The sequence below is a fragment of the Corvus cornix genome, chromosome 11 (assembly GCF_000738735.6).
Source record: "Corvus cornix cornix isolate S_Up_H32 chromosome 11, ASM73873v5, whole genome shotgun sequence".
NCBI classification, from domain to species: domain Eukaryota; kingdom Metazoa; phylum Chordata; class Aves; order Passeriformes; family Corvidae; genus Corvus; species Corvus cornix.
Window position 1 is genome coordinate 8,347,731 of NC_046341.1, and position 13,862 is coordinate 8,361,592.

Consider the following 13,862-nt stretch of genomic DNA (forward strand, 5'->3'; position numbering starts at 1 on the left):
GCACGGGGGCGGGGCGGAATGCCGTTGGCCAATGGGCGAGGAGAGGCGTGGGGCGGAGCGCGGCGGGTCCCGGCAGGCGGCGCGCGGCGCTGAGGGCTTGGCGGGTGTTAATGTGCGGACGCCGCTCCTGCTGCCCGGCACTGATCTACCGCTCCCGCCGTCTCTTCCTGCCGCTTACTCGCCATGTCCGTGGTGCCGCCTAATCGCTCGCAGACCGGTGGCCCGCGGGTGAACCAGTTTGGGAACAAATACATCCAGCAGACGAAGCCGCTCACGCTCGAAAGGACCATCAACCTGTGAGCGCCGCCTCGGGGCCCTGCCTGGCTCTGCCCCCTCCCCTCCCGTCCCGCCCCGCGCTGGCGAGCTCGTCCCCGCTCTGTCAGCAGGCTCGGTGGGGTTTTCCCTCCGTGCCCGCCGTGCGAGGTCCCGAGGGTCTCGGCCCTTCGAGGGACTGAGGGCTCAGCGGTGGCAGAGCCCGGGTGCCGGTGGGGGCCCGCCCGCCCGCCTCGCAGGGGCTGCTGAGCCGCGCTGTGGGTACCGAGGGCTGGCTAGGCTCCGGGGGAGTGTGGAGTATTTGGTGTCAGCGCTTTAGTGCTTAGAAACAGTGTCTGGCTCGGGAGGTGCGAACCCTAAGTAACACAGGGAGGGTTTAGGTGTGTTGAGCATCACAGTAGTTTTCGCACTGTTACAGGCATCCAGAAAAGCGGCAGAAAGAGAAGGGCTTTTTCTTGGCCGCGCTGGGGTTTGGGCTGACCCTGGGCAGTCAGTAAGATGTGGCTAGATGTGCCTGGTGTTTGTGGTTTGTCTGGTGCAGGTGTTGGAGTTAAAATCCAGAGCGTTTGCTACCAGAGAAAATTGTCACTAATGTCACTAATGTTACTAATGTCACTGTGTTACTAATAAGTACTTATGTATTTTTTAATGAGGAAATAATATATTTTTTCTTTCCTCCAGTAGAGTCTGGTGGATGTGGGATGTGTTCTTTGCTAAGTGCATCTGTCAAGTTGCAAAAACCAGCAAATGTTAACTGCAACAGTCAATATTCAATTTTAGCTATTAATCACTGACACTTCTGTGTTTTTTTAGTGTAGCTGAGTTTATTCAGAGTCTTGTGAAAGTTCAAATACCAACTTCAGAAATTAGAATATTTCTACTGGGTTTCTGAAGCAAAGATTTATCAGGAAGCTGTGTTACCAGCAGCATTTTTATTAAGTCGAAGCTAAGGATTTTGATGTACAGACTAATGCACCCACTTTAGTATAGTATGGGTTAGCATGGTAGGTTATTAACAAGCCATTTGTGTATCTAAAAATGGAAAAGGAAAAAGAAACGTAGATGGTTTTAAACTATAAGTGAAAGTGGGGAAGCTTGTTAGTAAATGAATCTGTGGTTTGGAAACTGTTTTGGCTCACTTGTCTACATGAGAAAAAGCTCTAACAATGGCAACTGGCTTGTGATTTCACCACTGTAAAACATGAGGAAAATTGGAGGAGGAGGGGTGCTGGAACTTGAGGGGGGAAGAGTGTATGCTACTAAAGTTTGACATATTTGGGGAAAGAATCCATGGCAAGATGCATCTCAAGGAAAATATAAGATCAGTCATTCACTCTGTTAAGTCAGTTGCTGTGTGCCACAAGTCAGTAAAACCATGGTGATAACTCATCACTGCTCTGTCCAGAACCATTTTCTTCTCCCTTTTGACTTAGCTGGGTGATTCTGTCTTTCCTCCAGGTCTCCTGCCATCAGACCTCTATGTTACATAGATTTAATTGCATAATAATACTCCCCTGTTGCCCTCTGTGCTGTGTTGCACTGACCAGTTTCTTGACTAACCTTTCTTTTCTTTTCTGTTTTCATTCCCTCTTGCCTGGAGAAATCGCTGGGTTTCTGCTACACTGTGACAAGAGTGCAGGGGTCCAGCATCAGCCCAACAGAGGGATCTGCTCACACTCTTGATCTTACCCCAGGCTCCCAACCCTACACTCAGAAACTCAACATTTCTCCTCTTCTGTGATCCACGTCTGATTTCCCACTTCAAAACAAAACACTTCTAACAGTTTAGTTCTCAGGCTCTCATTACATCTGGAGAAAAAAATTGCAGTCCTGTGCAGCTTCCTTCCTTCCTTCCCAGCAGAGCTTTATCTCCAGTCTCTTTTCCAGCTCCTTTCAGAGCTTCAGCTGCCTTTTCCCTGCAGTGTGGAGATCAAAGAGGGTGTCTGTTGAATGACAGTTGGTTCTGTGCTTCTTTTCCTTCTTTTGAGCTAGCACCAGGCTAGAGTGTAGCTCAGCAGGACTGTCTGTGCTTGTGTGTTCCATAGTGCTGATCTCCCTGGGACAGGGGGCTCATAAGCCACCAACAATGATTTTTAGCCCTGCACTATGACTTACCCGTCAAGCAGTGAAGGGTCTGCCTCAGGCTATGTGCTGTGTCATGGTGATTTAAAGTTAGATTTCTTGTTATGCAGCAACATTTTTTCTCCTCCTTATAGGTATCCTCTGACCAACTACACGTTTGGCACAAAGGAGCCTCTGTATGAGAAGGACAGTTCTGTGGCAGCTCGGTTTCAGCGCATGAGAGAAGAGTTTGACAAGATTGGCATGAGGCGGACAGTGGAAGGGGTTCTGATTGTGCATGAGCACAGGCTGCCCCACGTGCTGTTACTGCAGCTGGGTACAACTTTTTTCAAGCTGTAAGTGTCTGTTTCTTAAGTGTAACTTCAGTTTTTTGTCACAGACCACTAAACATGCAGGCTAGGGGTTAAACTGTGTCCAACTGCTCAATGTTTTGAATGGGATTCATTGCTTGTAAAGACTTAGTCTGGAAAGTGTTTTTTGAATTGGTGGGGTTTTCATCTAAAGTGTGTTTGTTTGACTCTGCTCATGAGGGGGGTGATTGAGTTTGGAACTGACTGGGAATCTTAGTTACAGTGCATCACTACAGTAAAATCTTGTTTAAAACTCATTAGCAGCAGTTGGTGGTGTGTTGTACTTGCATTGTGAAAGCAGTTAGGCTTCAGTAGCTTATGCTATGCCCACAAAAATGGGCAAGTGGAGGTCAAGGACTAACCCCCTGTAAATGCAGAATGATACCTGTTTACAAACTAATGGTTGAGCTGGGATAGCAAGAAGGGTAGGCATCTAAATTTAAGAAAATTGCTCCAGTTCATCTCATAGTTATCACAGCCAGAGTGAAATTTTAGTGTTTGATTATGTTTGTAGTGATGGTGGTGATTTTATTTTTCAAACTAGATAGCCTTGGCTTGTCTTATGTTACCCTGTTTGTCTTCTTATTATTCTAACATTTTATATTGTTCTCAATTTTGTATGTGTTAAGTCTAATTTTACGTCTAGATTCGTTTTTGACATCTTGATTTGGAGGGTTTTTGTGGACAAACCAGGCAAGACTGTAAATGATTTGCAAAGTGCTGTAATGATGAAAATGAGTAATCCTGCATCATTTTCCCACGAGTTTTATTTTCTGGTTTCTGTATGCTTCAGTGAATGCTGTTTTTGTGATAAGAGCAAATACAGGCAGTATTTACAGCCCTTCAGCTTCTGGTTATTATTGTTAAAACTTTACCCTTTGAGTGTCCCAATTATTATTGTGTGTATTGTTATGCTTTGTCCTGCTAAACTGAAAGTATTTTATGCAATGGTTGTTTTTATAAGAGACATAAACGTATTAGTTTCAGTTTTGGTGAAAGCTGTCCTGCTGTCTTCAAATTCAGCAAAGCTAGATTTGGAACTTCTGACTTAAGAGCCATAAGTGAATTTGTAACTCCCTGCCTGGAAGCACACTGGAACTTGCCTGTGAAGATTGGTAAATGCAATAAAATAACTTTAGCTTTCATCATTGATTATTTTAACAGACCTGGTGGTGAACTCAATCCAGGAGAAGATGAGGTAGAAGGGCTCAAACGCTTAATGACAGAGGTCTGTTTTCTTTCATTATGTTCTATAGCAGAATGTTGCATTATTTCAGAATTACCAGAATAAGCTAAAGCATTAGTCTTCTTACCACTGTTGTTATTTTGTTGCTTTTGTGATGTTCTCAGGTAGTTAACAAATAAAGCAGTCAAGTTTTCATTTGTCTGCATCATGAGTGTGGCTGACTCCTACCTGCTGCTCAAGTCCTGTGTTCATTTGCAGCTTTGCTTTCTGACTGGCTTCAGGCAAGTGTGTGTAGAGATGAGCAATAAAATATGTTGTGGAGGACAACTGATGGGGACTTGCCTTTGAGATAGTCCTCCCAATGCACCATTTTCTCCAAGTAACTAATTCTGCCAGATAGTGTGACAATGTTTTCCCATTGGTCTGATAGGACTCAGTCCAACTGAGTACAGCATAGATTTTGAAATGGTTTCTAGAGTGCCCTTGTCCTACCAGGTGAGGAGGCTTTTAGTAAAAAATCTCACTTTATACAAAAATACTCTACAATTCTATTGAAAGCTGTCTCAGAGCAGTTATGAACTACATCAGACATATTACAGCAAGTCTTTGTGCTTCCAATATGTGTTAACTAAAAAAATTTCCTTGAGGTAGTTCAAGGTCTGACTATTACTGGATTTTTGATAGATACTGGGTCGTCAGGATGGTGTTCAGCAAGACTGGGTGATTGATGACTGCATTGGCAACTGGTGGAGACCAAACTTCGAACCTCCACAGGTGAGTACTCCTGTGGGCTTCCATCTTCTTTGGTCAAGTTCTGTTTGTACTTCTAAAAGCCTTCAACCTACCAGATGGGCTTCTTGAGTACCTGCTGCATGAGCAATTAGTTTTTCTGGGTTTTATCTATTTCATCTCCGTTCTATGACTGAAGAGAAACCACAGCCCTTTTTTAAATGGACACTGCTGTCTCCTCACACCCGTGTGATGGACAAGAAACCACTGGATGTAATAGCTTCCAGTTCTATGCTGAGACAGATGCACCATTTAAATTCCTTTTGTAGCCACAATGGAAACTCTTGTACTGCTGCTTATGGAACAGATACCCTGTGAATAAATTAGCCTCACTACCCTATTTCTTAGGGCTTTAATGAAAATCCTTGCTCAGTTTGCTTCTATGCATTTCTGTTTTATTGGGTTGTTTTAACTGCTTGTGAGTATTGGTGCCACTTTAGATTCTGTCAATAGTTGTGACAGCAAGAGCATTCATTTCTCGAGTACTTTCTTATGAAAATGGTTTATTTTATGCCACAAAAGAACAATATATGACACGTTGAAAGTTTGTACAGGGGTTGATAATTTATAAAGTAGCACTTAAGATTGCACAATTTTCAAAGCTCTGTACAACTGTTTTTTACCATTTTTCTTCTAGTATCCCTATATCCCAGCTCATATTACAAAGCCTAAAGAACACAAAAAGCTCTTTTTGGTCCAGCTTCAAGAAAAGGGTAAGTGTTTGCATTGAAGTGTTGTATTTGTTACAGTGTTTAAATGCTTGTATTTCACACAAGGAAATGTAGTAGCATTGTGATTGTATGCTTGCAGTTGTTTGTAGTTGATCACTAATAAAGTTAAATGTTGGTATTTGTTTTGAAGGTAGATCCTTTGAACATGAGTTCCTAGTAAATTTTCATTCTTGCTCCTGCATCAGTCTGTGTACACTATGTGAATCCCACATTTAACTAGAGAAGGAATAAACCTGCTTGAGTGCTCCATGTAGCGAACTTGTTTTGAGGTCTACATGGAGCGATGATACCGTGGCTGAATGTGTGCTGGTTTTTCTGATTTGTCAGCTTGTATTTGTTTTTAGCTTTGTTTGCAGTCCCCAAAAATTACAAGCTGGTTGCAGCACCGTTGTTTGAGCTCTATGACAATGCGCCAGGATATGGACCCATTATTTCCAGCCTTCCTCAACTTTTGAGCAGGTATGTTGTATTTGTATAGTGGTTCTTGGGAATACATTTGCTGTGGGACTCCAGAGCAAGGCAATGCGCTACAGAAACCAACTTGAAAAGGTTGCATCTATCCCAAAGATTCTGCCTCAGATGAAGTGTGATGGACACTTTCGAGGCACTGATCACAACTAGCTAGCACCAAAGTCCTGCCTAGCAGTCGTAGCTAAGGAAGACGTGGAAGATAGTGAGGATGAGGCTGTGCAGAGGCTGAGGAACAGCTTCTTGTAGCTACTGGGGACCGCTAGAGAGTTAAAGCCAGGATGTGAGCTTGAAGCACTGAGTTAGGTGTGGATGAATACAGCTTTGTGCTGGTTAAACGTGGTGGGTTTTTTACACTCTGTAGTAGAGTTAATGAAGTGTAGCATCTTTATGACACAAATATCTGTAGCTATATTTTTTCCTTCCTCTTCCAATGTGTACATGCTTTGACTTTCTTACCTGGAAATGGCTTGTGGCTCGTCCCTCCAGAGCTCACTAGTCTCACTGGTCTCTTACTTTAGAGAATGTTCAGACATCCCAGGTGTCCCACAGCCTGCCAGCTCTTCCTCAGGGAAGTAGTTCTGTCACCCACCTACTATGATGAAAAAAGTATGTTAGCAGAATGTTAGCACTGGTATTGCCCATAATATTCTTGTTTCCTGCTGAGCTTTTTTCTCTCTAGCCCCAGTTTTGGCTTCTCCTCCTCTAAAGACAGCAGGTACTTCCTCTTGGGTACCAGCAAAACACTATCTGTTATGCAGGTTGGGTAGTGATGCAACAGACACATCCAAAGGCTGGGCATCTGGAAGCTGAGATGGATGCTTGCTTCTACTGTTATTTATGAAACTCAGTTGGGAAAAATTCTCTTTTGAGTATGTCTGTATGTTCCCCTTGGAATATGTAAGGTTGGCCTGGCAGCAGAAATGCTGCAAAAGAGTTGCTGATGGAGGAATATAACTCTCACTGTGATTTTTGTATCTATGAACCTGTTCTGGGAGATGAAATGTTAATAATTAGTTCTTCTGCAACCTTAAGAGACAGTTGTGCAATGCTGGTGTAGGATTGGCTGTTAAAAATGATGCTTCCTGCTACACTGTAAAGCTGTCTTATTAAAAAATGCACTTTTGCCCTGTCAGGTGGAAGAGTGCTGTTCAGAACAGAAACAAAACATTTGCTTATTCCTTCAAAAATGCCCTTAAAAAAAGAATGAAAATTCCTCACTTGGTATAATGCTCTTAATTTTAGGTTCAACTTTATTTACAACTGAATTCCTATATACCTGAAGACTCCAATAGAAGAAGCCGTCTCTGTGAGCACAGCTTTAAACTGTAGAGAAATGAATATGTGTGACACAAGAATTTTTTTAAGTCATTCTGTTCCTGAAGGCCACTAAACATTCTATGGTATGAACAGAGAAGTGAATCTCAACTGTTTAGCTAGAGAGATGGCAATGGGCTACCAGTGTTTCAATCCCTTTTCACTGTAATACTCACCAATTTATTGTTTTGTACCATTAAACAATATGGTTAAGATTCTGTTTGTGTTGGGTTTGGTTTGGTTTTTGTTGTTGGGAGGTTTTTTTTTAGTGTTTTTTTTCCTTCTGTTTTTAGTTGTTTTATTTTTCTTTAATTGTCTCTTTTAGGTCTATATTTTAAACATTATTACTTTTCTTCAGGAGTACAGATGACCTTGGAAATGAGGAGGAGCTAAGCCATTCAGAGCCCATTCAGATGCTGCAATCTCTATCCCTGAGCAGGGAATATCCCTAGGATCTGGGAGAAATGAAACAGTATAAGTGGGTGCAATATTGTTTTGAGCCTTAATTAACTAGGAGACCAGAACTGCTGTTTTGAGGGAGCATGAGTACTTAATGGCAAGTGTAGCCTTTACCTTTTTTTACCAGAACTGATCTGTTGTACAGGGCTTGGAGGAGATGGAACATGCATCTGTTCCTTCAGTGCCCTCTTAAGACAGTAACAACCCAAAAAATTCTGTTGGACTGGTCTGAGATACAGTTAAAATAGGGAAAGTGAAGTTAATTTTGTATATTTTTCCTCAGCTGTGGGGCAGAATCAGGGTCATGCTGAAACGCTTTGCCAATGCCACATGCAAGTGGTTCCATGTTATGCTGACCTGTGCTGTCTTGTCCTGCAAGGGATATCCACGCTTCTGCTTTTTCTCCTCAACATTTCAGTCTCTTGTAGGTGGCAAATACCAGTCTTCCTAATTCTGGGGTTTTTACATGCTTGGCTAAATGTAAAGTCCAGTTGGATGTGACACTTCCCAATGCCTTTATTTTGCTTAATGAGCCTTTAAAAGATTTGTTTCCAAATTCTGCGTCTGATCAGAAGATGCACTGTTGCTTGTGCACTGTCCTCTCATATGAAGGCAGGGTTGGAGAATGCCTGCTGCCAAGAGAACTGAATCTTGCCAAAGTGCTTGGCTCTGCTGCCATCTGCACTGGTAAGCAATGTACAGAACAATCCTGACAGCTTGGTGCTTTGGTCAAATTGAAGCTGTGCAGTATGGGAAGTGTACTGACAAATGCATCAAAGGTAGTGGAAGGGCTGTTCTCTTCGGTCCTATGGATGGAAGGCCCAGACAAATGGTGAGTAGAATGTATGATTTCTTAGCTGCCACCTGGGGGAAATAAAGCTAGCAGGGGAGCGGAAAAGAGAACCCTTTTTGCCCGTGGAAGTAAGGAAGGGCAGGTGGAAGTTTGGAAGTCAGATGCTGCAAAAACAAGGAGCAGAGTGCAGTTTTTGAGCCTTGGCACTTAAGAGCACATCTCACCTTACTTACCACACGGTAGTTAGGGAGACTAATTCTTGTTCCAGGCTGCCTGTGGAAGGGCGCTGCTCCTGCAGTCTCTACGCGCTCTCCTCTCCCACCCTGCCTGTGGGTTTGGGGCCTCCCGAAGGCCCCTCTAATTCCGCCCACGCGCGGCTCCGGCGGAGCGGCCGCTGTCCCGGGCGCGGGGGGGTGCGGGGCAGGGCCGGGCCGGTGGAAGCGCCGCCCCGGCCGTGACTCAGCGCGCGGGGTGACGGGCGGACGCGGCGTCCGGAGCTGGGGCGGGCGGTTCGGGCCCGGTCTCTTTCCTTTCTCCAGCGGGGGCGGCTCGCCCGGCCCCGGGGAGGGGCGGCGGGGCGGGCGTTGAGCCGGGGGAGCGCGGCGGGCCGGGGCCGGGGCCGGGCGGCGGTGAGGGCTCCGCGATGCCGCTGCTGTTCCTGGAGCGCTTCCCCTGGCCCAGCCTCCGCACCTACACGGCACTCAGCGCCCTGGCGCTGCTGGGCGCCGGCCTCAGCGCCTATCGCGCCCTCACCCAGGCGCCCGGCGGGGCGGCGGACACCGAGCCGGCCGAGCCCCAGCGCTGCGCCGGCCCCCGGGCCCTGGACGTCGCCTACTACCTGCTCTCCGATAGCCTCTGCGTCTGGGTGAGCCCGGGGCGGCGGCGGGGCCTGCGGGCCCGCGGCCTGCGGGGCTGGGATCGGGATCGGCCTCTGCCGGCACCTCCCTGCGGCCGGGGAAAGGCGGGCGGGCCCGGGGGGTGTTTCGTTATTGTTGTTTGGAAACTGCTCGCGGAATAAAGACGGGGCTCGGCTGGCTTCCCCCTGCCCGCCCCGGGCCGCCTCCGCAGTCGCTTCCCTTCCTGCCTGGCCGGGGCAGTGGGGCAGTGTTAGAGCCGAGCGCCCCGAGAGTTCAGCCCGCGGCTTGTGCGTCTCTCCCCGAGCGCCCCTCGCTCGTCCTGGCCGGGGGGTTTGGGAGAAGCTGTTGGGAACGTTTGCTGCTGTCCCAGGCGGGTGCTGGGCTTAAGCTTCGCCAAGCACTGCCCGACCTGCTCTCCCAGAAATCTGAGTAAGGGACTGTCAGGTATTCGAGCCCAAGCTTTACATGTCTTTGTTTGTTTTGTTGTTTTTTTTTTTTTTTTTTTTTTTTTTTTTTTTTTTTTTTTTTAATATAGGACTTAAAGTCTTGTAGGTAAGAGGAAACATTCTCACCATTTAAGAAAAAAAGAAAATAATTGTCTGTATCTTTTAAAACCCAAACCTCATAATGAATTTTGGCTCACTGATTTGTAGTTGAAATAAAGGCTCAACAAGGGAATATTGAAACCTTGCTGAGTTGTTGCTGTTAAACTTTTCATCTGTCTGTCACTCAAAGGTGGCAGTAGTTGGACATCTGCTTCACAACATGCTTCCTTGACTGAGGTGCTGATTTTTTAATATACCAAACACATTCATTCTGTTGAAATGTGGTCTCTGGACCTTAAGTTAAGAGTCCTGGAAAAGTTTTTTCTACGTCCTTTGGAAATGGCAGGGTGAGGCTTCTTCATCATCCACCTTCTCGCCTTTTTAAAGTCCTCCCTAGGTCAAAAGTTAATTACAAGTGCCTTTGCCAAATGTGAGATAGCAGTTTTCCCAGGCCCATGCGTTCTGCTTCTTTCTCCTTTGCTGTAAAGCAGTTTCCCAAGAAAGCCTCAAGCAGTGTTGTTACTGAAAGCGTGTGCTATTCAGCATGTTTTGAGGCAACCTCTGAATCCTCTTACTGTAACAAAGATTCAAACTGGAGTTTTCTTATCTGCCATGTGTTAAACAAAATTAGCATCTTTGTGATCTCGAAGTTTTGTCCCAGTGTTCCTTCATGAAATTTGCTAATCTGTATTGTGAAGAGGTAGATCAGTTTGTTGGCTGTACTGCTGTATCAAACTAACTGTGTTAGTATTTCTAAGAAAAAAAAAAGCTAAGTGACTTATCAGCTACTTAATGTATCTTGGAAGAGGCCAGGCTTAAATTTCACCAAAAAAAGAGGAACTAATACTGTTCTGTGAACAACAGCAGGTTTTGTTAGACTCGTTCATTCCCCTTCTCTCCCTCCTTCTAAATAGGCCAAAAGTATTTGTTGCTGACTGCTGTCTTTCTTTCCAGGTGCTAGTAAATACTGCTTGCTGTTTTCTGATGCTGGTTGCTAAGCTAATCCAGTGTATGGTGTTTGGTCCTCTTCGTGTCAGCGAGAGGCAGGTGAGACAGCAAACAAGGAAACCGTGAAACATGGCAAATGTTGTGATTTTCTATATAGAATTGCTGAAACTGCACAAGAAAAGTAAATTTTACAATATAGGTCTTACCATTTGGTTAGCTAGTATATCCACAGCCACAAGCTTCTGGTTTATTTCTAAGGGAATTTTTCCTATTGTATTTTATAAGCCCACAGTCAACTTGAAAATCCTGTTTCTTAATGAACTCCGTCAGGTTTCTTACAAGTGCACCTCACTTCAAAATACTTGTAGCATGTTCTTCTCTATCCTGTCTGCACCTGGCAGCATTTCTCCATTGCGTTTTGTAGTTGTCAGCACTGGCAGTCTTGAGTTCCCTCTTCTTTTGTACCTTGACTGCTGGAGAAGTGCTTTCCATCCTCATACACTGAGTGGATGGTGTACAAGCCTGCAGGTTTAAGAGGGAGTAGGCAAGAAAATCCCCAGAGAAAGGAGGTGAGCAGGACTGAAAACTGAGGCTGTTTAGTCCAGCTCTTGGCTATATGAGAATGTTTGTAAAAATTCAGCAAGGGAACTATGAAAGCCCAGAGTTTTTAAAAACAGGATCCTGCAGAAGATGAAAGCAGCAGCAGGACCTTGAATAGTATCTTTTTAATAGTATTTTTTAAAAAAACGGTAAGGCAAATGCATGAGTTGCTTGTGTAAATGCAGTAGCACTGGTTTGGAGTGTGTTCACGTATTAAAAAAAAGTCTTTAAATGCAGTTCTTTAGGAATCAGGCCATGATGATTTTTGACATTCAGAGCTAAGGTACAGAAAGCCTCATTAATAACTGTGGATCTCCCAAAGCCTATTGTATTTGTAATTCATACCCTGTAGTGTCTCTGAGTGGTTTGTTAAAACCAAGGCACTATCAAACTGCAGTGGGCCAGATTTTCTACCCAGTCCATGTTGACTATAAGGATGTAGAATTCTAACTGGTTATAGTTTCCAGGATGTTCTCTACCCTCTTAAAAACTGAAGTGAAAAGCAGTAGCAGGATGGATCCATTCGTGTTTGGACAGTGGGAGTTTGCCTCAGTTGTCATGTAAAGGAAAGCTGCTTATTAATACTGGCAAGCCCAAAACGGCAGCATCATTAAGGAATTCAGGGCCTGTCTTAACTAAACTCCTGGTGACTTCATCTGTACTTTAACAAAACATTTTGTTTCATAAATTTTTTTTATCCCCTCCAAGCTGGCTTGCTGTCTGCTGCTTGAGAACATCATATTGTTTCTTTCATACTGCGTGTGTGTGGGAATCATTTTATTTTCATTGGTCATCCATCTCATTCTCCACTGTAGGCACTGTGATTCTTAAGAACAGACTTTGTCATCTTTTCTTAATCATCCGTATTTTTTGGCAGGTTTTTGTAACCAAGGTGCTAGGCAATTTGGGCATCTTGAATAACTAACTGTGGCAGCTCTACCTGCATAGAGGACTGTGTGTTTGCAGCCTGGTAGCTGAGTTGTGTGAGCATGAGGAGTCAAAGTGAGATCAGACTTGCTTTGTGCTGAGCACTGTTTTAGGAGTATAGCAGGAAACTGCATTGTGTGCTGTGTAGCACAGTTATTGTGCCATGGTATAAAAGACTAGATAGATACTAAGATCTACTAATATTTTTAATACATTTTTTAATTCAGTAAGGGTAATAACAAATACTATTGAAGGTGTGTATGCAGCAGACTTTAGCTAATGTATTGTTGCGTTTCTACCTCCATTTTTTTTTAAATTTCCCTTTTTCTTCTTCTCTTTTCCCCTCCTTTTCTTCCCTCTGTGTGGATTGTTCAGTGCTTTCACTACAGTAACCAAGTGTCTTCCATTACAGCACCTTAAGGATAAATTCTGGAATTTCATTTTCTACAAGTTCATCTTCATTTTTGGTGTGCTGAATGTTCAAACAGTGGAAGAAGTAGTGATGTGGTGCCTCTGGTTCTCTGGACTTGTGTTTCTCCATCTGATGGTTCAGCTCTGCAAGGATCGCTTTGAATATGTAAGTTTTGATTAAGGGCTGTCTTTTGGGACATGCAAATTCTGTTTCTGGTTCAGGCACTGGCTTGTGATAAGGTACAAACAGATCATTTAAACCGTTTCCCCACTCTGCAGTACTGAACGTGTGCACTTCCCAGTAGCTTCAAATATGTGCTTTAAAGTACAATGTCAATCTTACTCCTTCAGTTTTCCCATGAGACAAATGGAGCTGAAGATACTTATTTTCTTTAATAAATTGCTCCTTATATGTGCCCTGTAATTACTTTTACATAACTGCATGAGATGGCTTCATAGCTCTCCTTAGTAAAGACATCTTAGCAACAGAACATTCCTTAGATTGGTGCCCTTTAGGATTGGCCCACGGAGCCTGTTTCTGCAGCTTCTGTGCTCAGGTTTCACACTCACTTAGATATGCTGAATTTTGACTGTCAGTGTCTTTACAATATACTGTGCAATTTTCTCTCTAAGCTACATTCCACTGTCTGTTAATACCAGGAATAAATTCTGTAGAGATGCAGAAAGTGAAGGCTAGGCAAGGAAGAAGAAACTGCAATTTAAACAGTAAATCTTGGCCTTTAAACTATAATGGGCCTGCATTTTCCTAGGCTCCTCTCTCCTCGAATAGAAGTTTGACCTAAATTGAATCCATTAATTTCTTTTAGGTAGATCTGGGCTTTGCAGGTTTTTTCTTAATAATGTCCAGCAAGGCCTGTTAATTCACAGGTAGCTAAGCACTTAAATTTGAAACTGTATTGGCTGGGCTTAAGAAAATTGAGACAGCATTGAAACAAGGCAGTCATCTGGTATTTTTAGTGTTGTTCAGAAAGCTGTGAAAGAACAAAGGTCATGTGGGAAGAAATCCTTGTTATATTCCTTTTACATTCAAAGCATGCATAGTCAGTTTTTGCTTGGACAAATGATACTTTTGTGATTTGCCTTGCAAAGACAGGGGCATGTGGAG

General features: G+C 44.1%; 2 protein-coding genes across 2 annotated transcripts in view; both read left to right on the forward strand.

Moving 5' to 3' along the window:
• The first annotated feature begins 59 nt into the window (after window positions 1-59).
• NUDT21 (nudix hydrolase 21) lies at window positions 60-7,414 on the forward strand. The gene is made up of 7 exons (XM_039558518.1): window positions 60-296; window positions 2,490-2,690; window positions 3,870-3,933; window positions 4,576-4,665; window positions 5,318-5,393; window positions 5,756-5,870; window positions 7,125-7,414. The coding sequence occupies exons 1-7, from the start codon at window positions 184-186 to the stop codon at window positions 7,144-7,146; spliced, it is 681 nt and encodes a 226-aa protein (XP_039414452.1). The 5' UTR covers window positions 60-183; the 3' UTR covers window positions 7,147-7,414.
• Window positions 7,415-9,038: 1,624 nt separating this feature from the next.
• Window positions 9,039-13,862, forward strand: part of AMFR (autocrine motility factor receptor) — a 28,413-nt gene continuing 23,589 nt past the window's right edge. The window contains exons 1-3 of the mRNA XM_039558516.1: window positions 9,039-9,313; window positions 10,805-10,897; window positions 12,738-12,902. Of these exons, the coding sequence (XP_039414450.1) occupies window positions 9,092-9,313; window positions 10,805-10,897; window positions 12,738-12,902 (480 nt within the window). The 5' untranslated portion in view covers window positions 9,039-9,091. The remainder of the gene's footprint in view (window positions 9,314-10,804; window positions 10,898-12,737; window positions 12,903-13,862) is intronic.